Source organism: Macaca nemestrina, chromosome 4, assembly GCF_043159975.1.
Source record: "Macaca nemestrina isolate mMacNem1 chromosome 4, mMacNem.hap1, whole genome shotgun sequence".
In the NCBI taxonomy this organism is placed as follows: Eukaryota; Metazoa; Chordata; class Mammalia; order Primates; family Cercopithecidae; genus Macaca; species Macaca nemestrina.
Window position 1 is genome coordinate 61,902,916 of NC_092128.1, and position 26,932 is coordinate 61,929,847.

At 37.7% G+C, this 26,932-nt stretch overlaps 1 protein-coding gene across 7 annotated transcripts in view; it reads right to left on the reverse strand.

The window, feature by feature from the left end:
• LOC105475402 (calcium voltage-gated channel auxiliary subunit alpha2delta 1) overlaps window positions 1–21,337 on the reverse strand; it is a 506,236-nt gene extending 484,899 nt beyond the window's left edge. For 4 of the 7 annotated variants that reach the window (XM_011730614.3, XM_011730612.3, XM_011730613.3 and 1 more), the window contains exon 1: window positions 20,739–21,232. In XM_011730614.3, the coding sequence (XP_011728916.2) occupies window positions 20,739–20,833 (95 nt within the window). In that variant the 5' untranslated portion in view covers window positions 20,834–21,232. Of the gene's footprint in view, window positions 1–20,738 lie in introns of all 7 variants that reach the window. The other 3 variants (XM_011730608.3, XM_011730607.3, XM_011730609.3) reach the window with 2 other exon arrangements.
• Between the last annotated feature and the right edge of the window lie 5,595 nt (window positions 21,338–26,932).

Genomic DNA, 26,932 nt, shown 5'->3' on the forward strand with positions numbered 1-26,932 from the left:
AAAACAAAACAGATAACCTTGTACTAGTCTTTTGATATAATTCATGCCTTGGTTTCATTAGGTAAAATCCTACATGCAACATAAGAACATCGTTGGCAACAGACTGTCAGAAAAATATCCAGTAGAACAGAAAATAAGCAAAAGATGCTTTGTCAAAAAAACAAAACACACACACACACACACACACACACACACACACACACACACACATTTTTTCCATGCATTTTAATTCCAATGTGCACAGATGCTTGGAAAGAAACTGAGGTCCACAAAATGAAAAAGCTCTGCAATTCTCACTATTTGCTAACTGAACATCTGAAAAAAACTTAAAAGGCATTCCATTCCTTGAAAACTTTTAATTGCCTTTTGCAAGAATATATTGTTTAATTCTGGATGTGTTTCAATACAGGGACAATTATTTATACTTTTACACTTTTGCAGACACTCTGAGATCTGAGTTATCAATGGAGACTTTTATATAGCCTCGGCCCCATAGGCCAAATATATTTTAAACAGATATATACATACACACACACATATATATACACTTTTTTTAATGTAGAGAGAACTCAACCTGCCCCAGGCATGCATTAATGTTTTTATCTTCATTCTTGGACATAAAATCTTTGTGGATTAACAATTTTGTACACATCTGCTTTTTGACTATATGCAAATAATCTCAGAAGCCATCAAAAGGGAATAGCTACCTTCAGATTAGCTGATTTACTGAAACTATGAACGAAGAGCATGCAGTCCTCCTCTTCATTGCAGTATCAAAATAGTTGGTTTGCTGACAGCAAGTGTTTGAATTCATGGCAAATAGTAAATGTTCTAAAGAGAACACATTAAAAGCCAAATTTGCTTATGAGAAACAAAATTCTGGCAAGGAGGTACAGCTTGTAGTTCCTTGTCAAATAGCAGGCTTCCTTCAAACCAAAGCATTACGATTACTTTGAGGAAAAGGCCATTGCTATCCATAGCTAAAATAGAAAGTAAGTGTTGAAGTAGAGCATATCACTTTCATGTAAAATCATTTAATGTGAAAATCTTCTATTGTAGTTTTTGTAATGTCATTTTGAAACTGAAAACAGTAGTTTAGTTATGTCTTAAATACTCAAATAAAGTAAACTAGAGCTATTCAGATTATGCTACTCAGAGGCTACTAATCTGGGAACTGTGTCTACCAGTCCACAAGAAAAGTGCACAAATTGGGAGTGTTTACACACTTTTAAAACTGTTTAGAAACAGTAATTCTTTGGCTGTGGAATTTAATTAAGTAAAAGAAGGTTTATAATTTGCATATCTTTTTAAATTTCATTTTTCTATTAATTGGTTTTCATTCCATTTCACAAAAATATACCTTTGCAATGGATATAAAATTTACAAAATAAATAAATCAACCCTACCCCTTTAGCACAGTTAGTGTGAAAAGCACTGAATTAGACAATTACTCTGACCAGCTTTCCCTGGTGCTAGCAAATTAATCATTGCTAGAGTTATAACAAGAAAAATCCTGAACAAATCAGACAACCAGCAGCACTAAAATAACATAGGATATGCACAGGCTGAGCAGGGAAGCACCTGTATGGAGTATATGAAGGACCCACTTTTTAAAGGAAATTTACTGAGCACCCAGTACATAAGCAGTATTAAAAAGCATGTCATCATTATTTTTTTCTTTGAAAAACAGAAGTCATAGCTATTCACCTAAATCTACTCAATGAAGTGAAGAAATCATTAATACTTTATAACTGGGGCGTTAATTAGAGGACATTACCATTACATAGTGATACAAATGAAAAATCAGATGCTGTTTAGGATTGTAGAATATTGGCTAGTTTATGCAGGCAAATAAATGCATATTTTTCAGGAGATACCCAAGTATAAACCTTAATTTGGAAGGATCATAATCCTTTACCTTTCAAAAGAATTGTTTTATAATTTTTCTACACATTTATTGACAATAATGGTATAAATTGGCTTAAACCATAGCAAAGAGAAATCTTCTTTGCAGAAAGTGAAAAGTTCAGCTAACTAATGATGACAGCACCCTTAATGACTAGCTAATGAGCTACTGGAGTTTACTTTCCTTACAGGATGGATCAGAACTAATGTCACCCAACACAGTCTGCCTGAAGGCAAGAGAGTGATAGGTCATCTGATGCTTCACAGCATTTCCCGAATCTGTGAACACATAAAGTAGGAAAGAAATGAGCATTCACATCTTTTAGTTTTTGGTGTATTTACGATGGCTGTCTAATCTAACACCTGTGGTAGGAAGGATTCTGAGATGATTCTCATAATTCCCACTCCTGCAGAGCCCATTCTCCTTGAGTGTGAGTGGGGCCCGTGCTACGAAGGGATGTCACTCCCTTAATTATGTGATGTTATGTGGTAAAGGTGACACAATTCTGCAGATGGAATTTAGATCTCACATCCCTTGATTTTGAATGAATCAAAAAAGGGAGTATAATGGATGGTCTAACTTAATCAACTGAAACCCCTCAAAGATGGATTGAGCCCCCTTTCTGAATGCAGAGAGTTTCCCTCCAGTCTAGAAGAAATAAACTGCCATGTTGTGAGAGGACCTTTAATAGGGCCTCCATAACCACACGATTTTGAAAGAGGAGCAGGAAGTAGCCCCATACAGCAATGCAGGCCGGGCAAGTCCTTACTGCAGCCTTGTGAGACTGAACAGAGGGCTGCCACGACTCCTCAGCACTGAAACTGTTAGATAATAAATGTATATTGTTTTCAACCATTCAGTTTGTGGTAGTATGCTACACAGAATAGAAATTACCAAACCAAAATAAAGAAATAAATACATTTACATTACCAAATTTTAAACATGATATTCAATTTTTTTTTTTCTTTTTTAAGAGACAGAGTCTTGCTCTCTTGCCCAGGCTGGAGTACGGCTGCTGGATCATAGCTCACTGCAGCCCTGACTTTCAGGCTCAACTGATCCTCTCACCTCAGTCTCCCACATAGCTGGGACTAATAGGTGCATGCCACCACACCCACACAATTATTTAATTTTTAGTAAAGATGAGGTCTCGTTGCATTGCTCAGGCTGGTCTCAAACTCCTGGGCTCGACGGATCCTCCCACCTCAGCTTCCCAAATTGCTGGGATTACAAGTGTGAGCCACCATGCCCAGCCCAGGATTCATTTTATCTCTGCATAAAATGCCTTTATGAAGATTCTACTTGGGGCTGGGCGCGGTGGCTCACTCCTGTAATTCTGCAATTTGGAAGGCCGAGGCAAGTGGATCACCTGAGGTCGGGAGTTCAAAACCAGCCTGGCCAACATGACGAAATCCCGTCTCTTACTAAAAATACAAAAATTAGCCGGGCATGGTGGCACATGCCTGTTATCCCAGCTAGTAGGGAGGCTGAGGCACGAGAATCTGTTGAACCTGGGAGGCGAAGGTTGAAATGAGCCAAGATTGCACCACTGCACTGCAGCCTGGGTGACAGTGAGACTCTGCCTCAAAATAAATAAATAAATAAATAAATAAATTCTATTTGGTTTGTTTAGATTCACTGAACCTTAAATTAGTCATCAGTCTTTGATTTCCTCTGTATAATCTGATTCACATCTTTTTTGCACACATGTTGAGGATCTAACATGTGTTTCTAACCCTTCTCATTTATTCATGCCTCTACACTAGGAGGAAAACTCATCAACTGGCACAGTAAAGGGCCGCACATAAAAGACTGCACACATCCCTCTTCTATACTTTAAAATGCCCTATGAGCTCGGATATAAATTCTTGAAAAATTAGGATTGATACTATAAACAGCATAATATAATTGATTTTTACTCTTTTCTGAAAATATTTCATAATGTACATTTATTACTCAAGGTAAACCATGATGATATGTTTGCTGTTCATCTTAGAGGAAAAAAGCCCCATTCTATGCTACAGATAGCATGGTAATTATTGCTTATGTAGCTTTAAAGTTACCATTTTCCACTTGCAAAGATTCCTAGAACTATATTGTCAAGGGAGAACATCTAGGGCCTCTTTCACAGAACTAAAATCATCAGGGACAATGGGCCACTAAAATTATTTTTCTGCACACGAGGTCAATTTTTCTGCAAGGTCAATGACTTCATTATATACTACAATATACTCCCCCACCCTTATTAGAGGTTTTGCTCTCTCTTTCTGGGGTTTCAGTTACACACAGTCAACCAAAGTCCAAAAGTGTTACAGAATTAGAGAGAGAGAGACAGACCACCTCCCCACAACTTTTATTACAGCGTATTGTTATAACTGTTCTATTTTATTAGTTGTTTTAATCTCCTTTCTGTTCCTAACTTATAAACTTTATCATAGGTATGTATACATAGGCAAAAACATAGTATATATTTTTAATCAGTAATATATGCAGTTTCAGGCATCCACTGGGGGTTTTGAAATGTGTCCCCAGCATGTAAGGGGGAACTTATCTGTACTGGATATGCCCTTCAATCAGATACAAAAAGAAGCTTGGTACCATATTGTGCTTTAGCACAATTTGGTGGTAGCAAAATGTTTAAAAGAGAGGAAAACATCAAACTTCATCATTTTTGCTTTCAGAAAGAAGAAACTTAAAACAGTGGGAAAATAAACTTTTCAGGAGCATAACTACAGGTAGGGGAGTGCTCAAGTACCAAGAAAGATCTAATTTATGGTCAATAGATACATGAATGGCAATTATGTAACAATTAAAACCAAGTTTTTAAGAAATAGGAGGTGAACAATTAAATGTTGGATAGTGCTAAAGCCAGAAATTCTTCTTTACAAGATGTTACCAAGTAGGTCTTACATCTAGTTAATGGTGGAAGCAAACAGGAACCCACGTCACCTGATTAGACTGTTATCCTGCTTCTAATCAGAGTATATTTTTTCAGTGCTTTCTACATGCAGTGTTTTACATGAATATTTTTAATCCTTACAAGAACCCTATGAAGTTTTATGAATGGGAAGGTTGACTTGTTCAAGTTACCCAGCTAATTGTAGAGCTGAGATTTGAATCTACACTTTTAATCAACCATGCAAGTTCCATGAAATAATTAAACCCTAATGTTTAAAAGCATCAATTTTTTAATGCAATGACTCTTCTTCTATGCCATTAATATGGTACTAGTTACAAATCATTTTGAGGAGAACTAAAAAGTCACTCAGATGAATATCTGTCCTCTGGTTTAGATGAGGAAACCTGATTAGAAAGGCAGCAATCCAAGGACAGATGCAATGGCTCACACCTGTAATCCCAGTGCTTTGGGAGGCTGAAGCAGGAGGATCACCTGAGGTCAGGAGTTTGAGATGAGCCTGGGCAACATAGTGAAATAGCAAGACTGCGTCTCTCCAAAATATTTAAAAAACAAACAAACAAACAAACAAAAAAACAGAAAGGCAGCAACTACATCACATATGATCACTTTTTAGAATACAAGAATGAAGTTTTAATGATACTCAGCATAGATCCAACATCTAAATCCATTTAAATTATAGGAGACCTGTGTAACTTGACAGGAATCTGTACTGATTTAGTAAACAGAAAGGATATGGAGCAAACTGCTATCTTCAGCTTCAGACAAAAGTCATGACACATAGCATAAAAAATCTTAAACATAACCTCAGGATGACAAGCAAGGAACAATCTGGTGCAATTTATTTATTTATTTTTTGACTTGGTCCTCCCTTTCCTACTCCCATTCCAGAGATTTTCCCCGAGTGCTCTAATGAGATAAATATGAAAAGCATAAGAGAAAATAGTAATCTTTACTAATCTCCATAGATTACTCCAGGAGTAGATTAGAAAATCAAGAAAAAATGTCTAGTTCTAATGGCTCCACATTAGAATAAGAAAAGATGAAGGAACTAACACTTTTTACTCTTTGCTCAATAAATTCAGTGGAATATACATAGATGGCCTATCATTTAAGCCTTACAATTTCCCCTAAAAGGTATGGTGTGTGACACTCTTTTACAGAATATGAAATGAAATTGAAAGAAAATTAACTTTCCAAGATCACACAGGCTATATGAGAAGCAAGGTTCAACCTTGGGATTCTCTGACTCAAAATCCTGAACATTCCCACCATACCAGACTGCCCACCTTGAGTCCTCTGAACTACCATAGCATAGACTCATAAGGTTCTGGCTTTACTTAAGTATCTATCAACTTAGCAACTTTTGGGAGTTAGTAGAGTAATACACAATCACTGTGTGTTTGAAGATGTGAAAAAGTAGATCACAGGCTTCAGATAGGACAAAAAATTAAAACAATAATCAGCAGTTATATATCACATCCATTTTGATGTTTCAGTTACTCCTAATAAATTTACAATCTTCCCATGGATGATGGCATTTCTGGATACTACAAAGCATTTTCAGGTTTTATAATGTTTTCTAAATATATATATTCTACATACATGTAGCACATCTGAATCTGCATATATATTTTCTTCATATCTTATAACTTTCACTTGATATAAATCATTATAATATATATTTGATGTTCATATATTGTATAATGTTTATTATATGTACACACATATAAATATGTATATATCGGTGTACGTGACTGATGTATGCGTTTCTCTGCAATTAGGGTAGATATACAGAGGCAACAGAAGGAAGAAGGAAAATAAAAACCGATTCTGAGTAGCCTGCTGACCCCAGGTTTTGGTTCCCTGTGCATATTACAAGAATAGAATCCAGGAGCCAATTCACTTCACATGTGGAAAAACCCAAAAGGGGTAGGACCAAATCCAAGTCTTGCAACCTTCAAATGGCTCCTCTGTCACAATCATGTACAACCGGGACTCAGCTGGCCTTCAGATGCCACACAGGTTGTGTCACATCTGATAATTTAAGGAGATGAATGACCTCATATAATTATCACGCATGGTTTGGTCTGTGATGAGTTACCATTCCCCTATGTTTATTTATTACTATCGAGGAAAAATATAAATTTTAAACAATTACTCACCAGTAGACCTTGAAATCCATGTGTCAATCCTCTGGGAACTAAGCTATCCACGCACAATAAAATTTCACCTCATAAAAATTAATGCCAATTTCTACACTTACATCGACAGGAAAATCAGGTGTTTGGACAGACAGCCAAGCAGCTAATATGTTTAATTTAGAGCAATCTGCACAGCCTCCATTGTGCCCATCTTCCTCAGGCTTCATATGGCCCATTTGTTCAAGTCCCCCAACATTTTTGCAGATGTAAATTTAAGTCAATTCTAATAAAATGTCATGACAAAGACAGGGTGGTATTTTTAAAGTGGCAAACATCATAAAAATTTTACACATTCTTTTCTGTGGCAAATGTCAAAATGACTGCTATAAAAAGGCCATGTTGGCCAGGCACGGTGGCTCACGCCTGTAATCCTAACACTTGGGAAGCCGAGGTGGGTAGATCACCTGAGGTCAGGAGTCTGAGACCAGCCTGGCCAATACGGTGAACCCCGTCTCTACTCAGAATACAAAAAAAAATTAGCCAGGTATGGTGGTAGGTACCTGTAATCCCAGCTACTTGGGAGGCTGAGGCAGAATTGCTTGAACCCAGGAGGCGGAGGTTGCAGTGAGCCGAGATCAGGTCATTGCACTCCAACCTGGGTGATAGAGAGAGACTCCATCTCAAAAAAACAAAAACAAAACAAAACAAAAGCCAGGTTGCTGGCATCGAAAACTTCCTGCTTCAATGGTTATCATCAAGTTGTAATCATTAGTCATAGTATTAATGTATTGGTTAATCTAAAACATCTCTTTTATCCATAAATCAATTCCAAATTTGCACCAGAAATTTTATTTCAGTGCTTGATTTCTGCCAACAAAAAAACAGCATTTATGAGAGGCTTAACTCCATTTATATTGCAAAGTGAAGGGCTAGAGTTAAATGAGTGTAACTAACCATCAGTTGGATGAGTCAAGTAAAAGCTGGCCTTTTTCCGTACGCTTTTGGCAGATTTTTGCCAACTTCTGTATTGGTTGCGAAAAATGCAACTGGTCTTGATTTCACTATCCTGCACTCACTCAATTTGTAGGGTAGTCCAGAATCATTTCTATAAACATCCCGGATAGATTGCATTATTAACTTTCAGATATTCTGTTTTGAGGCTAAAAACTCACATCTTTGACAATGAGAGGATATTGGTGGTAAAGCTATGACTTTTAAAAATAGATTCACACTCTGTGGCACAGTTCTCCTACAACAGGTGCTGGCTGAATTGTCACAACAAAGCACATCAAATGCTTTGTGGTTCTGCTTTCTTCATGGTCTCTTTTAGGACACTGGTTTTGTCCTTAACCTAGGGATGGAACAGTTCACCCACCCTATTTCACTTACACTCCACTGCATCTCTTTCCCTTTCCCTTTTATAATGAAAGGCTACACAGGTTTTAGGAAGAGACGTTTTTAAGACCTGCTAAGCATCCCTTTTTCCATTCATTTTAAGTTTTTCTCATGGCCCAAATGGTTATATATTAGCACAATAATCTAGCTCACTAATCCATAGTCATCAATTCATGATCTCTTAAAGGCAGAAAAACCACACAAGGCACACATAATGAAGCCTGGCTATTAAACAATCCTTTAAAGTTCCCCACGCATTCTTTTATTTAATCTTCACGGTAACATTGGATGCAGGAAGAAAAAATACTATCCTTGTTCTACAGACAGAGAAATCAAGGCTGAGAGTTAGTTCTGCCCTACTTTACATGACTCCTCTCCCTCAATCTTATTGCTGGAATATACAGTCAGGCGAGATCATATATAAGACCTCAAAGCTCCTGCAAAGGGCAGCAACGTTCAGCAGGTAAGTGTAGGAATCTAGAATTGAGCTGCTTGAGATCAAATTTGAACTCCTAAGGAAATTCAGAAAAGTTCTTCATACCCTAAACTTGTTCCCGCATTTACAAAACAGAGATAATACTACTACTTATCTCAGAGGATTGGCTTGAAGGCTAGATGGATTAAAAAACATGAGGCCAGGCACAGTGGTTCGCGCCTGTAATCCCAGCACTTTGTGAGGCTGAGATGGTTGGATTACTGAGGTCAGGCGTTTGAGACCAGCCTGGCCAACATGGTGAAACCCTATCTCTACTAAAAATACAAAAATTAGCCAGGCGTGGTGGTGCACACCTGTAATCCCAGCTACTAGGAGGGCTGAGGCAGGAGAATCACTTGAACCCGGGAGGCAGAGGTTGCAGTGAGCCAAGATCACGCCACTCTACTCTTGGAGTGAATAAAGAAATAACTTGTTCATTATTAATTATGAATTTATGATTCATTATTTATTTTTTCTTAACTTTTATTTTTAAATTCAGCGGTACAAGTGGAGGTAGGTAACATAGGTAAACTTGTGTCGTATGGGTTTGTTATACACATTATTTCATCAGCCAGGCATTAAGCCAGTACTCATTAATTATTTTTTCCTGATCCTCTCCCTCCTCCCACCCTCCACCCTCTGAAAGTTCCCAGTGTTGATCCCCTCTATGTGTCTATGGGTGACAGAGCAAGACTCTGTCTCAAAAAAAAAAAAAAAAAAAAGGAGAGTACTAATTAATAGTGCCTGGCATACAGAAGGAAAAATGTCAGAAAACAATATTATTGTAACTGAAGGATGATTGGTAGTCATTATTACTGTTCAGACACTGCAGGTAGAGACACCAAAATTACTTCAAACTGTGAATATCTATGGGAGAGAAAAAAGAGCAAAGTCACAAAAGGGAAATAAATAGCCCACCCTAACTCTTCTCATCTCTTGCCACAAACCACAAGAGTGGTTTTTCCACACTGTAACGGTACCAATGAGAGGAAGATTGATTCTCAGATCCGCTGGCATTTGCAGTCCTAACCATTCATTCATTCATCCTGGAAACTCAGGGAACTGCCGTGATGGCAACTGCCAGTAATTTCCAGACCTTCGGGAGACCTGAGATGCCTCAGTGAGGGTTAACCAGGGATACACTTTGCGGAGATATTCTGTCAGTTTTTTGTTTATTTGTTTGGAGACAAGCCTCCCTATGTTGCCCAGGCAAGATTTGAACTCCTGGGCTCAAGCGATCTTCCTTCCTCAGCCTCCCTAACAGCTGAGCCTACAAGCGAGCCCTCGCCCAACTTCCAGTGGTTTTTTATCTTCTAGAGTTTATTATTTTGTTTTCTTGACAAGGATCTGTTTCAACCAAAACTTTTCCCCTCTACTGAGGGCAGGAAGCACCAATAGAGTTGGGCAGTAAAGCACTACTATCTGCTGAAAATCTATGAATAAGTAATGCTAAATTGTCAAAGCAAATAACGATCTGCTCTTTTATCTGTTTTTCAATGATATTACTGGAAGATCTTTCTACCACAAGCACTACACACTTTTAAAATCTAATGACATTGGCCAGGCGTGGTGGTTCACATCTGTAATCCCAGCAATTTGGGAGGCCAAGGCGGGTGGATCACCTGAAGTCAGGAGTTTGAGACCAGCCTGACCAATATGGTGAAACCCCATCTCTACTAAAAATACAAAACCTAGCCGGGTGTGGTGGTGTGCGCCTGTTGTCCCAGTTACTCAGGAGGCTGAGACAGGAGAATCACTTGAACCCAGGAGGCAGAGATTGCAGTGAGTTGAGATCACACCACTGCACTCCAGCCTGGGTGACACAGTGAGATGTCATCTCAAAAAAAAAAAATCTAATAACATGTTATAAAACTACATGGATCTTTAAGATGATAATCTCTCCTAGGAAAGAAGTAAACGAAAAATAAAGACAAGTGAGAACCAAATGTTGCTGTGTCCAAAGGTAATATAGTGGCAAACTGGAGTCTTGTTACTACCACTGGAAGAAAAACTCTAGTCCATGCCTCTCAAAATGTGAATATCACTAATGTGTATGTATTACATTTCTGAATTATGTCATTCCTTCTCGAGAATGGAGTACGTAATTTAAATCATTCCTGTAAAAACATCTCTGGTAAATTAAAATTATATCTATCCTGTATTCCAACCATCTGCTTTACTTCTCAAGGCTGTTTCATATTTCAAAAGTTACTTTGTAAGACACTGTGTTTAGTCTTGATCCCTTCCTCACCTGCCTCTATCAGAACTTTCATCCATCAATCATGGCATCTCATTGCTTTCATCTCTCTGACATTTGGTCTTCTCCCTCTGAGATATGGGAATCTCCCTTCTGGTAACACTTATTTAGTTGTCTGTACAGCCTTCCCCACCTTCCCCACCCTTCCCATCAGAGTCTTTTTCTGAGAATCACCTCTTCCCCTATCCACAGTAATAGCAACTGGCCTCTTACAATGTAATACCTCCTAATAAGATTGGACCAGATATGGTGAAGTAACCCAAGCTCAGGCAACCAGAGTCTCTTTTCCAAATCCCATCTCCTGGTCACAATTAAATGGGCTGTAAGTGGCCATCTGGCCCATATTCAGACGATCAACACATCTTCTTTGGGAGGTTATCTTTAGGACTAGGATTCTACACTCAAGTTGGTTCAAAGCTTCAAAGGAGAAAACATAATCCCTCACAACCATTCAATATCACGAGCACTGGAGGCAGATAATGCCAACTTATAGAGAAAGAGAAGAAACAAGTGACACAAAGAGAAGCAGAAAATGACTTGAGAGATTATCGTGACAGCAGTCTCACCTTTGTCTGCAGTTGTTGGAACATCCTTAACCTGAACTCCCATGACGGATCATCCAGCTCCACTATCATTTAAAAATATTTCTTTTTGGTTTACGAAAGTTCTATGGTTTTGTACAATTTACAATCCCAAATGGCCTAACATTAACTTCTTCATTATTTATTATTTTTTCTTAACTTTTATTTTTAAGTTCAGGGGTACAAGTGGAGGTCTGTTACATAGGTAAACTTGTATCATAGGGGTTTGTTGTACAGATGATTTCATCAGCCAGGCATTAAGCCTAGTACTCATTAGTTATTTTTTCCTGATCCTCTCCCTCCTCCCACCCCCTACCCTCTGAAAGGTCCCAGTGTGTGTTGATCTCCTCTAAGTGTCCATGTGTTCTCATCATGTTGCTCCCCTTTATAAGTGAGAACATGCGGTATTTGGTTTTCTGTTCCTGTGTTAGTTTGCTAAGGATAATGTCTTCCTCTGAATTTACTATCTCTCACTTTCCTCATGTCACCAAATTCCTGGAAGGAACAAACTGCACTTGTCTCCATATTCTCAACTTGACCAACTCCTCCAGCCACTGAAACCATGCTTCTCTCCCTGACATGATGAGACTTCTCTCTTTCATCAGTGGCCTTGATGCCTTCCTTAAAGGGGTCATCTGGTTTGACTATCCACAAAATGAAACTGTAAATCAAGGCCCTTCTTTTGAAATTCAGCGGCTATCTTAGATTACAGATAAATATGAGTTAAATAAATGGAAAAAAAATCCTCCTTCTGCCTTCAAAGATATTGCTCTCTGAATTTGCCTCCAAACTCTCTTTAGATACATTTTTTTTTTTTTTTTAACACAGAGTCTCACTCTGTCACCCAGGCATGCAGTGACGCAATCTTGGCTCACTGCAACATCTGCCTCCCAGGTTCAAGCGATTCTCCTGCCTCAGCCTCCTCAATGGCTGGGACTACAGGAGCATGCCATCACACCCGGCTAATTTTTTTTTGTATTTCTAGTAGAGATGGGGTTTCACCATGTTAGCCAGGATTGTCTCGATCTCCTGACCTCATGATCTACCCACCTTGGCCTCCCAAAGTGCTGGGATTACAGGTGTGAGCCATCGCGCCCGGCCCAGATACATATTTCTAAGGGCCTAACAGACATCTACAAGATGCACTGCAAACTGCAAATGTCCAACAGTCAAGCTGCTCCCACCCTCACAACATCAACCTGCATTCCTCCTTGTTCTCTAGCCTACAAAATTAAGAGATCTAAACGACATCTCCAATTCTTCTTCCCTTCCCGATTCCTCAAATCTCACAACCACCAAGTCCTGAAATTATACTTCTACTTAAACCTGCTTCACCTTCCCACTGACACTAATCTTTTTGAAACCTCGGGCATCATCTCTAGTTCAGTGAATGCTGCAATGGTATACTAACTAATCTCATAGCTTCTGCCTCATATACTGGCCCTCCTTAATCCATTTTCTACATATTATGATTCAAACCTATTACTTTTTTTTTTTTAATTTAAAAATCTCAACAGCAACACAGGATGAAGACCAAATTTGTGTTGGTACACAGAACAGGGCTATTGGTAATGTCGATGTAATATGAGCACTGCCCATCTCCTCCTTGGGTCAGGGGGCAAGAAATTTATCACCAGACTTAAGCCAACAGCTACCAACATCATTTCCCATCGACAAGTCCAATGCCTAACAAAGAACATACCATGTTTCTTTAGACCATGCCCCTTCAGTGTGCAATATACTTTTTCCTTAGTCATGCTCTGATGTATCCCAGTGTTTCATAGTCAGCTTGGAGTTGCTAATATCTTCCTTAGGAACTCTCTCCCTCAGTTTGTATTCTCAATAGATAGCTCAGTGCAGTACGTAATTTGCACTCAATAATAATAATTGCATTAATTGTTGAATTAAATTATATTTGGTATTTAAAAATATTTGAAACAAGAAATATTAAAAGAGGCAAAATAAATGAAAACTACTTCAAAAATAAAATATACTATTTATTTAGAAGGCTAGTTTTAAGTATACTACCTAGAAGGCTGCTTACCTGCAAGTTATTTCTTTCTCGTAATCTAATGGAAAAAAATTTACTAATGGAATTTCTTTCTTGTTGATTAGCACTTAAGCTCTTAATTAAAGATTATACTAGTGTTTCTTATCCAATAAACCATTTCCCAGAATTTCATAAAAACTAAAAATTTTTAAGTACTTATGTTTTGAGATCTAGATAATTTTATTGTCTTGGTCTCTAAGGTGAATTTCCAAATGTGAATATTTAAGTCTCTAAAAATGATTATTAAGTTTAGGAAGCAGCATTTCCAATATAACCAAGCTCACATGGGAAATGAAGAAAACAGAAGAAATTAAGAAAAATAACCAACTGCTACCTTTAGTATCTTTAATATAATGTTGCACCTCATAAATCTGAGGGCTCTTCTCTCTGCCCCACTTACACATCCATCATTCCTCAAAGTATTTTCACCACAATGCCTGTTGATCACTTTTTAAAAACAAGAGATTTTTGTAGTCTGCCTGAGCCCATTTATTTTATTGTACCATTCCTCTTGTAACTCTCAAAATATGGCATTATTAATATTTAGCCATCCCTTCACATCATTTGACAGTATGCACCTTAGAAAAATTTTATTAGCTCTTTCCCCTCTTTTCCCTAATTATCCCTAAGGTATTGAGCAAATATCAAAAGAAACAATTCTCTAGACTTGTTTGACAATTTTGTTATGTGTTGATTACATATTACAGGTTTATCTGTATACCAAAATCCCTCAATAATTTCTCTTACAGAGAAATGTCTGATAACAGGAAATCTCCTGAAACAGTGAGTGCAGATTTAAGTGAAAAGGACCTGAAACTGAGGTCTGATCACAGGTAACTTAAGAAAAACAAATTTTTAAATTTTTCATTTGATTTGATGTTATATGTAAATAATAATGTTATGGTTAATAGTAATTGTACGCATGTATGTGTATTAAAGAGCGAGAAAACAGAATTATTTGAATAAAATAACACTGGAATTACTTTTCATCATTTGCCAAGAAACCACCATAGTGCATTTTTAATTACTCAGAAAAAAATGAGCTTCAAATAGACAGTAAGATTATCCCCAAATCCGAAACATTTAAAATGGCCAACACCATTATTTTCTACTGCCACCAGTTCTAGTTTAAGTTGTTCTTCCATTTATGATATAGAATTTTAAATGTATCCTAATTTTTTAAATCCACAGAGCATATGGTTAAAAAAATCAGCAGAAGCAAATGTTAAAATAACATTTAGCCAGAAATATCCCACATTCATATTCAAAGAGAACTTCAAATATTGCTTTATATATAACAGCCTAATTCTGAATTATTGAAATTAACTATAAAAAGTGTGCCGGTTTATTGAGGCCACAAAGTCAATCTTTTCCTTGTTCATAACCTGTACAAAACAGTGGCAAAATACAAAGGAGCAATGACTGCTTTCTTTACTCAATTTTAAAAACTGCTAAGAGTAGCTGACTCTATGTACTGAATTACTACAAAAGATGTAAATCCTACAAGGAAGGGATATTTAAGATCTTATATTTTTACAAATAAAAATTTTAAACCTGTGCACATTTGCCTTCATTCCTAAAATATCACACTACCAAATATGTTTAATTCTTACAAATTCAAAGCATATCTTATCTAAATGAAAAAAATAAAACTGCTTAGTATGTAAAGAACTTTTAATAGGTGCCAACATTTCAAATGTAGTTTCTTTCTCATACTTGTTTTGTTTAAAAGATGGCAAAACTGTCTTTAGAGTCACTTTTTAAATTACTTGTCAACTATGTTAGTAACCCATCTCTAAAGGACTTGAGCATTTTCCGGCTGCTTGTGTATGCAATATCTCATTTAATTGTCTTGGCAAATTATTCTTAAATGCTGGTGTTATTAAGTTAGATGTAATCCCTGAAAACAGTTGTGAACTGACAGAAGACCTAAGGTATGCACACTTGTGAATAAACTTACCTTACTGAGGTTTTTCTACTATATCAATTCACTTAAAGTTTTAAAAATATGTGTGGACATACACATACAATATTATCTCTTAATAGAATACTATATAGTGACACAAACTAGGAAAGTTATCTATGCGATGTTAATATTTTGAACTCTCAAGGAAAAGCATTATAGTATTTTTTCACAAAGTGCTGCCACTTTTACTTAATTGACATTGAGGTCAATCGCCTTTTTCTCTCATCTCTGTAAACAATATGATGCAATCGTTTACATGTTTCAGTGCACACACATAAAAAAATGAACCATGTGTAAGCTACATGGTTGGCCATCACAGCCCATTCCCAGTTTACTGGAAAGCAACTGTATGAAAGCCTTGGGAACAGTCGTGGTACTGCTCACAGATAGTTCATGAAAAGAAAGACTGGTTGACACACTTAGTGACACAGTGCTTGATGCACACTGTAAGCCTTAAGTAAATGTGGAGGTGATATAATAGAACAAAGTTTGTTCCCCATGGAAAGCAGCTGACCTGCTTTTTGAAACACTACCACAGACAGCTCTTTTAATAGAAATAATGGAACATTGTCATTTTAATAATAATAAAATGTTACTTTTTTGAAATACTGAAATTCTGATTTTTTCCCCAAATGCTATGTATACCTATGTTAGAAATGTTTATATCCATACCTGTAAGACACTAAATGAGATAAACAAATAGCATGATTTGCCTAAGATATGTTTTATTTTACCCATTTAAATCTCCAATTTAAAGTTATAAATAGCTTGAAGACATGTGCTAGGAAATTCTTGGAAACTTGCATCTACATAGAGGAATAGGGAAATCAAGAAAAACCTGAAGAGGTGCTTTATATAATGATACTCCAGAGAATATGTAAATTAAATAATAGTTTGTTATGCGCACTATTGTAAAAATTATTTGTAAAATTTCTAAATGCATTATTGTTTACGAATATATACTCCTAAATATATATACTAAATTTTAACACAATAATTTCCATATGTTATGTTTTTGTAAAAATTTACTATGTGTAAACCCTAGAGAGGAGAGTATTTTATTGTTAGTTTTATCAGTGTTGGAGACATAACAGAAAGATGTCTACACAGTCAGGTTGCTGTGAAGAAAAAAACTGTAAAGCTCTTATCTATTGTCAAAATGAACCACCTACTTTATATTCAGATTTTATGTATATTTATTAAATTATATTAATGAAAGCCATGGGGGGGAAAGATAATAAAGGTACATTTTATTTCCCTTTAATAAACCATAATATGCTTAGATTCTTGTATTTTCTGACATTTTTTCAAAAATTATATCCATTTCAGTCTGTTTAATTTTCATTCAAATGCCAATCCAAATAGCTACACATATAGTGATGTGTAACATTAATAAATTTAACATAATATTACACTTACATGGAATATCTATTGTTGCATATTTTAAAACATACATCTGTGGAATAATAAATGTTATATGGTTAAGACAATGAAAACAAAATTAAAGACCTGAGAAAAGTTTATTAATGTTCACTGTTTCAGGTTTTATTCTACATTTAATATTTTATCTCATAATTGATCATATGGCACATTTCCTTGTGTATGTAAAATGTAAACAGAAACTGCTGACCTCAAGTGAGAATAATTATGTCACTTCTAATGCATGGAATAGATATCCATTACAATATCTTGACATACAAAATTTCTCCTTTATAGCCTTAAACACAAATTTCTCTAATAACAGAAAAAAATTTATATCCTAAGTAATTAAACCCAAAAGTACTATTCGTTTATGAGATTTTATGTTTATTTCCTGTGGAGATCCATAATCCTTAGTTTTATGTTTATACTATTATACACTTTATATTAAAATCCCCGTATACCAATGGGCTCTCGGCCAATTATTGAAGACTGGCATTTTGATGTGACTAAAAGTTTAATATGAATAGTTATAACTATATATTTTTTTAATTGCATTTGTAAATAGATTCTAAAATTAAGGACAAATTTAAATTAACATTATAATACTGGCTATCACACATGTAATTCTAAATTTTAAAATAGAAGTCTTTCAACATGTGCCAAGAAATTATTTCTAGAAAAAAGGACAACTACCCTTTTTGAAAGCTACGTTTTAAAAATACCAGTACATGTGCATACTATAGCATAAAAATGATATATTTTCCATTTATATATCAACCAATACACATTATGTGGCTGCTACCATATCACGTATTTATGTTTCACACCGTAGGGAGACAAACATTTCCAAAAGAAACACCTAACCCAGAGAAATAATTGTATCAAAATTTCCTTGCCTGAAAAACATCTATTTTAGTGTTAACTCTTAGAACAGGTTAACTACTACTTTAATCTAAAAAAAATTTATATTAGAATGTATGTTAAACCAGACAGCAAAAATTGAAAGAAGATACTTAGACTGACACATTATTTGTTTTACCATAATAGAATTTAAGCCCTTCGTACAGATGTAAACACTCTACATTAAAAAAAAAAAACTTTGAATTACTAATTCTAATTGAAATCCAACTCCAATTAGTGCATAATTAATTTTATAGTGTGTGATGGCATGCTCTTCCTCTTCAGATGATAAAAACTTCTTATACTTTTTCTCTGAAAAATAAAATTGGCAAAAAAAAAACCCAAAAATATTTATTAATGATTCCCAGAGTAATTTATATACAGAAGCATAATGATTTGCCTTTAGTGACACTACAATCTTAGTACTCACTTTTTATAAATTTGAAGTTTCCCCAAAGATTTGAGATTTGTCTTGATTACACAGTGCATATGAATTCTTTTCTCTAAAGAAAAGCAAATGGCACCACATCTTCATGCAAAAAAATTGCATTTTTTTGTTTCATAAAGTTTATTCAGAAATCTAACATGAAGTACAAATGTCAACCATCAGTTCTTTCCTCAGAAGACAGTGTTACTAACTTTTCAAATGAAAAACTGAAGATGCCGAAGGCTTCCAAAAATATTGCTAAGATTACCTACAGGAGATTGACTTCGCTCCACAAAACCTTTCATTAAGTATTTCATTCATGAAATAATCAATGTCCTATATAATCTGAAAATATCTTGAATTTTCATTGTTAAGAAAATTTCAGATCCTTTCAAAGAAAAGAAATTGTGGTGTCCTACTTCCCATTTTAGCCCACTATTTATACTCTTTCCTGTCTAGTAAATTTCTGATCATGAAAATTGATTTACTTATAATTTTAGGAAAGCATTATTGCAGATGTTCTTCTTACAATAAGGATTTTTACATTAATATTTTACCATAGTATGTTGAGGAATAAAAGGTTGTATTTTGTTGCAGCTTTCTCCAATGGTATGATGATGTATCCCCTCCCATGACAAAAATATTGATAGATTGTCAGTTAAAAACAACAGTGTAAAAATGAGTAATAGGAACACATTTAGAAAGTGACTGTTTTTTAAAGAGCCACTTCTTTATTTGACACAGAATGCAAGCGACTCACTTGAGTTCTCACTTTACAGGCCAAGCAACAAAAAGGCTTAAAAAATTAAATGGAAGTGTGATGCCTTAACAAGAGTAAATAATTCTGAAGCACCCTTTAGGGTGATTATTATTCTTTTTATGTTCAAAAATATCCGACTGGAACATCCTGCCAATTAAACGAAGATCTCCAGATGGCATTTACCCTTCTGCTTCATAACAAAAAGGATCTGCAATCAGTTTTATGAAAGATTACCTAAAGAGGAACATTACTGTAAATCAATGACAACAAAAACTAGACACTCCCCTTCTAAGGGATAGAATGTGCATCCTCCAGATTCTTGCACTGACACCTAACGTAATAAATACTTAAAACTGAATCTTAAATAATAGCCGCAGGGTTTCAACCGGTAAAGATTCACTGTTACTTTCCACCAAAAACTGTATTCAGCACTCAGCCAACAAAGGACAGCAAATAATTCCCAGCAGCATAAATACCGGGAAAGCTACCTTGGGCTTTGTTTTTGTTATGTAAAATGCATTAAAGTGACTCATGCACTTAAGATTACCTACCCTTAGAAGCTTTAAAGAAGCTTCAAGAACCAAAATAAATGCTTTCCCAGAAAGCCGGGAAGGCTATTCGGTGCATTAAGAAATATGTATATATTTATATGTGCCACTGGGTTTGATTCTATTTTGCTGCCTAAGAGAGGAGAGAATTATTATTTTTCATTCCCTTCCTGTCGTGTGACTATAGCTACCTATAAGCCCTCTATTTCCAGAACAGCAGCGAGGTTTTTAAAAGTTATTTTAGAAATGTTAAAAATAAAAGAAAATTGCAGGAGACTGGAAACAGTCCCTCCTTCAAAGAACAGGCTCTATTCATTTGAAGAACAGGGACCGCGTGTCTGCCGACACTTAGATGTTTCAAATAATGGGGTTGGGGAGGTTGGATCGCTCGGTCCCAGTACCTGCGAGCCCCCTGCGTGGACAGCACGCTCGGCCGCGGGGAGCCAGCACGCGTCTAACTGGAAGGCTGTCAAGTGCTTCCAGTAATGTGGGATAAAACGAGTTTGGGCACTACAGCAATTAAAGAGCATCTCGGAGGCCAAGTGCGGGAGAAGTCCACGCTACCTCCGCAAGCCTGAAATTACCTATTTGTAAATTACCCAACCAAAACATAACTTTTTATTGAACTGGGTTGAATGAGAACGGGTGAGCTGGCTGGAAACTTTTTTCCCCAGTACAGCTGAACTCTGAAGTCTAGAGAATCCCGTTAGAGACTGGCTGAGACGCCGCAAGTCTTCGGCGGGCGCTTCCCGGGACAGCCGGCCCCCGTGCCCGGCCCCGCGGAGGCGCCCGAGACGCCGGTTCGGGGCGCATTCCAGCGGCGAGCGGCGCGCACCGCCCGCCCGGCCTCTCCGCATCCGAGCCCGGCTCCCCGGCCGCTCGCTCCCCACCCCCACGGGCGGAAAAGCCCCGCGACTCGGGAACCGACCCCCACCCCAGACTCCCGCGGCGCCCCTCGGCCGGCGCTCCCTGCCCGGCCCGCCGACTTACGTGACGGCCGAAGGGAACGGCTCCTCCGACGAGGGGCCGATGAGCAAAGATTGGAAAAGTGTCAGAGTCAAGGCCAGCAGGCAGCCAGCAGCCATCTTCGCGATCGAAGATCAATGCCCCCTCCCTGCCCAAGCGGGGGAAGGAGCGGCGCTGGAAACCGCGGGCGGAGGAAGAGCAGCACACGCCGCCGGGACCGCGGGCGTCTGGAGGGCCGGCTGCGCCCGGGGCCCGAGGCGCGGAGCCGCGCGGAGGACGGCGAGGGCGGGAGCGGGCGACGGAGAAGGGGCGGTGGCGGGCGGACCCACTAGCGCGCGTCGGTTGCTCCGCGCCGCGGCCGCCTTGCCTCCGCCGCCATCAAGGGCGACTTTGGAAACAGACCTCGGCGAGCCCGCAGGCGCTCGCGCGCTCTCGCTCTCCCTCTCGGTTTCCTCCCTGATTTATTCCCCCGATTGCCGAGGCGAAGGCGAAGGCGGAGGCGGGGGCGGGGGCGGAGGAGGGGTGACGGCGCTGGAGGGTGGGGGTGGCTGCAGGAATGGGGGAATGGCAGGCAGAGAGACTTGTGGAAGCGAGAGGCTCCGTCTGGCTTCTCAGGCAAGTCAGAGGGAGGCGGCTGGGGGTGGGCAGCGGGAGGGCTGGGCGTCAGAGCAGTCGGGCGGAGACGGGCCGGGAGCAGCCCTCCATACAAGGCAGCCAGGAACTCCCAAAGTCGGCGCCGGCTCTCTCCCGCCGCCCGGCGTGCGCAGGGGGAGCGGAGCAGCCCCGCGGGGCTCCCGGGGGACGGTCAGCCGCCCAGCGGGCATCCACAGGCTGCAGAGGCTCCAACCCAGGACTTGGCTCGCGTCTTCGGGAGTTATTTTTGCACATGCAGGCAGCGTTCCCCCCAGCCCTACTCCCAGGCGCAGAATCCACTGCCTGCCTAGGAATCGTGAAGTGATTTGACAACAAATGTAGGAGGGGTTTGTATTGCATTTTAAAGCACCACTGTTGACTCTACCAGGTGGCACTATATGCCCGCGTGTGCCATAGGTTATAGCCTCTGGCGGGGCCGGGTGTCCTTTGTGCCAGCGGCCCCACGCCCAGGTACTGCTCGGCTCACCTGGCCAGGACAGAGCCTCGGGCACCGGGCTGTGGACTGACAGAGAAGTACTGACGCTGTAAAATCTTCCAGTCCTGTGGTTCCACTGGACAGAGGGGCGGAGGGACGAATTCTGCATCTAGGGAGGACAGTAGTAAAAGAAGGGCTTTGCAGCATCTCAGTTGGGACTGCCTCCAAAAGGGTCCTAATGCCCTGCTCTGGCCACTGGTCTGCCCGGCCTGACAAAGGTTGCCGAAGGGTGAGCTCACTCTTGTCAATGCGAAGGCATGAAAAGGGTAAGCAGCAGGAACAGGTGGCACTCTGTGAAATGCGCCTGAAATGTAGAGGAGGAATTAAGGGAGGGGGAGAGAGCTAGGGAGTAGCAATGTCGGACTGGTTTTACCTCCAGACTCAGGAGAAGCAGTGGCGGGCTTTCTCCTTGAAAAAACAAGGTCTGCGAATAGGCCTTTCCTGTCCAGCACAAGACTCCTATCCAAAGGGCCCCTGGTGGGCCAAAGGTGGAAATATATCCTTGCACACCTTAAATTCTTAAGCTCCCTCTAGTAGTGTATGAGAATACTTTTGACATGACGTGCAGAGAATACAATTTGTGATGACTATCCTGCATATGCAAAAATTCTGTTAAGTATCGGAGTGACTGTCAGATTTTTAATTAGCCCGTTCTTATTTCTAGGAGAAGCTTCTGAAAGAAAGAAACCCTTATTAATCGGAAATGGATTTTCCAGCTCTCTGAAGGCAATCTCCCAAAACAAAGACTGATAATACTAGTACTACTATTAACTACTGACCAGATTTTAAAAGCGTGTGTGATTTTATGATGCTTAGCATCATGAATTGTTTTTCCTTCCTACTTATCTCTCCTTTTTTAATGCTTTATTTGTTTTCTTTATGTTCTCTGCATCTCTGTCTGGCTCTTTGTTTCTTTCTTTCTACTCTGAGTGGCCTCACAAAAGGCACCCCACCGTGACTTAACTTAGTTTGTTTTATGCTAGGCATGGAGACTGTGGCAGCAGGAGCTGCGCAAATGAGGGATGAAGTGGGATGTAATGGGACTGAGAACTACAGCTCAGAAGGGATATTTTATATAACTGAAGATAGCATTCCACTCCAAAATTAGATAAGCAAATAGTCAAATTCATCATTTCTTCCATTTTTAATAATTCAAAAGCAGACATTCTTCCCCAGCATGAGGATGAAGAAGAGCAGAATTAGATGCCCATTATTGTCTATGTGATATGTTGGTATCATAATACGCTCACTACCTAAAAATATCATTATTATATATTCTGTCAATTATTTCAACATCAACTCCAGACTTCCCACTATGGTACACTGTTTCCAATTTTATATCTTTAGGAGAAAGGGCTTAAAGAATAAAAGAATGTAATAAGCTTGTAGAGAAGGTAAGTCAGCTTTTATTATTAACTTTGTTGGCCTTTGAGCCAAATCTCAATTTCTTTGGATCACTCTGATGAAGCACTGTGTTCTCCAATATGTGAAGCTGTTGAGGAAAGATATTGCTTCTACAATTCTTACTGAAAGGGTTGATTATCAACTGTGAGCCTACACCATTGTTTAAAACTCTGTTGTGAGGTTTGCTATTAATTGCTTTTTACCAATCTAAACCTTTTTATTGAGGATATTCAAAATGTGTGGGTTTTTTTAATGTATGACAGCTAAAAGAAGACCATTTCCATAACATAGCATTATGTTTCTGTTGGATTAACTATACCCATAACAGTGCATTTTTTCAACTCAGTTCTGTTATTTCGGAAAATCCCCTTAAAATCAGATTTTATCCCATTAATCTTAATAAAATGTTGCTTAATCACGATAAATTTGCTATTCAACATAAAATGTTGACAGATCATAAGGATTGATGTTAAGCTGTTATAGTAAATGATGTAAATGTGCAGTAAATACAGTAAATATATTAGAGGTTATAAATGCACAAGAAGTCACAAATCAATATCTACTATTCATTTAAAAAGAAATATTTTAATTAGAAAGTAAGTTAGTAAAGAATTGCAGGAGATTTTTGCATTTAATCATTTCTAGAACAAAGTTTAAAGAGATGCAAATCACTGGCCTTTACCTACCACAAACTTGAGATTGGCACCTTTTGGCTCAATCTCAATTGTTAATTCGTATGTTTAATTTGTTCATATGCATTTCATTTTTTAGTAACTAAGAGTAAATAAAAAACAATAAAAACCTGATTGCCATGAAATGTTTATTCTTCCTTATTTTAGGTGATACTATGATTATTGGCAGCATAAAATTATGTTTTTATTGTAGTTTTGTATGAGTGTATGTACAAACATATTTTTCTGTGATTTTATTCAGTAAATCAAATCTAATTTCTTCAACATTTTGCCTGAGAAATTGAGACAAAGTAACCTAATTGAAGTTATTTTATCTTTCTCTCTCTTTTTTGTGCTCATGTACAAACAGACAAACCCAAACACTGAAAAGGAAAATAATTATCCATAGCCAAAAAAAAAAAAAAATTAAAGGAAATAATTTTCATATTTTTTCCACATCTTAAGAAAACTAAGGTGAAAACCTTGACAAAGGGCCTTATTTCTTTGTATGCATATAGGTGTATATGACTCATCTCTGAGACAGACGTACTGTTAAGAGTCATAATCAAGAAATCTTGTGATTTGAGATGGTACTATGCTTCCATGCACACAAAGATGTGTGCCAGAAAAAGCGAAAATTAAAGACAAATGGACATAAAGCATCAACAATCTTACCTCTTTGGGGAATACTTTCAAGAGACAGGAATAAGAAAGAAAGCAATTCAGAAGTATCAATGCCCAGGAGAATGGTTAAGAGAGTGTGCAGTGATTTTTTAAGTCAAGAGTTTATATTTGGCATTTTTAAAGTAAAGTGGCACATTGAAGCCTTCATAAAAAATAAAAAATAAGAAAAGCTTAGAAAAGAAACTATCCTAAACTAAGAAACAAGGTCAAATATTTTCTATGAACAAGACAACTATTTAGAAAAAAATTTCCTTGACCCAAGTAATACAGCTATTGAGTGATAGGGCATTGAATTTCTGATGAAAGAAATACCTTTTCTAACGAGGCGCAAAGTAACATTAAACAAGTATTTATTGGAGGTTTATTATTTGTCCATCAGAATCCCCATATTGGCAAACTTATGCTAGTTTAAGTATTTAGAAAACAGTAGCTGTTATATTTTAAAATACCATCATGTCTTCAAGCAATAACTTCAATGTTATTTTATTTTGAATCTCTGCTAATCATAGAATTTTTCATTCGGTTTCTTTTTTATTTTACTCTTCCTCTCCTTTTTCCTCCATTAAACAAACACATTCAGAAAAAAATCAGGACCTACAACATGACTTCCTATTTAAACAAAACAAAATAAAACTGTATTCATCTCTAAAATCTGAATTTCATAGCAAGATCTTTCTTCACTCCAGAGAGTTGCAGTTGTGGTTTTTTTGTTTTGTGACTGTGACAGCACAAAAGTATATGGAATCCATTTATGTAGGCCTACATAGACTAAGGGCAGTAGATAATTTGGTTATTTATCCAAATATTCACTAACAATGAAAATGCAATGGGAAGTAATTAATAAGCAATAGATGGTAAAACCTGAAATAGGAACAACTAATAACTCCAGTTTTTTTAATTTTATGGATGCAGCCTGCCATGAGAGGGGAAGAGAAAGGTCATCTATTTATATTACTCTTCTGATACTAGGATTTCTGTTTTGTTTTTAGACAGGGTCTCACTCTTTCACCCAGGCTGGAGTGCAAATGGCGTGATCTCGGCTCACTGCAACCTTTGCCTTCCGGGTTCAAGTGATTATCATACCTCAGCCTCCCAAGTAGCTGGAATTACAGGTGCCTGCCACAATACCTGGCTGATTTTTTTTTTTTTTTTTTTTTTTTTGTATTTCTAGTAAAGATGGGGTTTCACCATGTTGATCAGGCTGGTCTCAAACTCCTGACGTCAAGTGATCCGCCCACCTCAGCCTCCCAAAGTGCTGGAATTACAGGCGTGAGCCACTGCACCCAGCCAATACTAGGTTTTTTATATTCTTTAAACACAGTGAAACACCTTTGTAACCTAGCATTTTTCTATAAAATTTAGATATGTTTTGGATCAAATTGACTTCCTGAATAACATAACTCATTATAGTAGGCTACAGATAACATAGTCTATTAGATGGGTGTCCATAGAAGCACCATAATATGATGTTGCTAGGGGTTTCTTCCTCTGAAGTAATGAAAATGGGAGAGAAAATAAGACAGCAGTCATTTTATTTTTGTAGCCACATGTTTTAGATTGATATTTAAATGCCTACCATTATCACAAAGAATACGTGACTATCTGGACATACTAGTGAACTTACAATTAAAATACTATATTCTTTTGATACATGAATAAAATAGAGATCCTGTTGTTATCTATCACACCTGGGAGATACAAACTTTTATTAAAGTTTTGCATTTGGGAATATTTGACAATCCACATAGAGCAAATGCTATCCAGTAATAGTATTTTCTTCAACATGTGCAAGGTAGAGGAGTATAATTCCTAAAGATTACTGGTAATTTAGGGGAAAAAAATACTGTGATATCTAATCAGCTGAAGAATATTGTTGTTATCTGTCTAATGCTTTTACCACGTTTTTATAATCAAATTAATAGTATTTCAACATTTCATGCCTTTAAAATTAAGGACAGGGATTTTAAACCATTTTGTTCTAAAGACAGCTTGTGTTGTATAGAGTTGGAATTCATATATATTGATTTTTTCTTATCCACAATTCTTGAAATTTTACTCTAGGGTGACCCATTCTTTAATAATATGGTTCTCCCAGAATGTCCATAGCTATCTAGAAAAAAAGAATTGATTTAATAAATTTGCCAACCTGGGTAAAGATGGTCCAAACAAAAGCAGTAAACTGGGTCTTGAGTTTCAAGTGGAGTGTTTTTATTACCTGGGTGTTGCTACAAGCCTTTCTGTTACACAGAGATCAATCTTATCTTTTGCCAAGATGTTCATTTTTGTGGATATATTTTATACTATCAAGATACTGGCAGATTAACATTCAG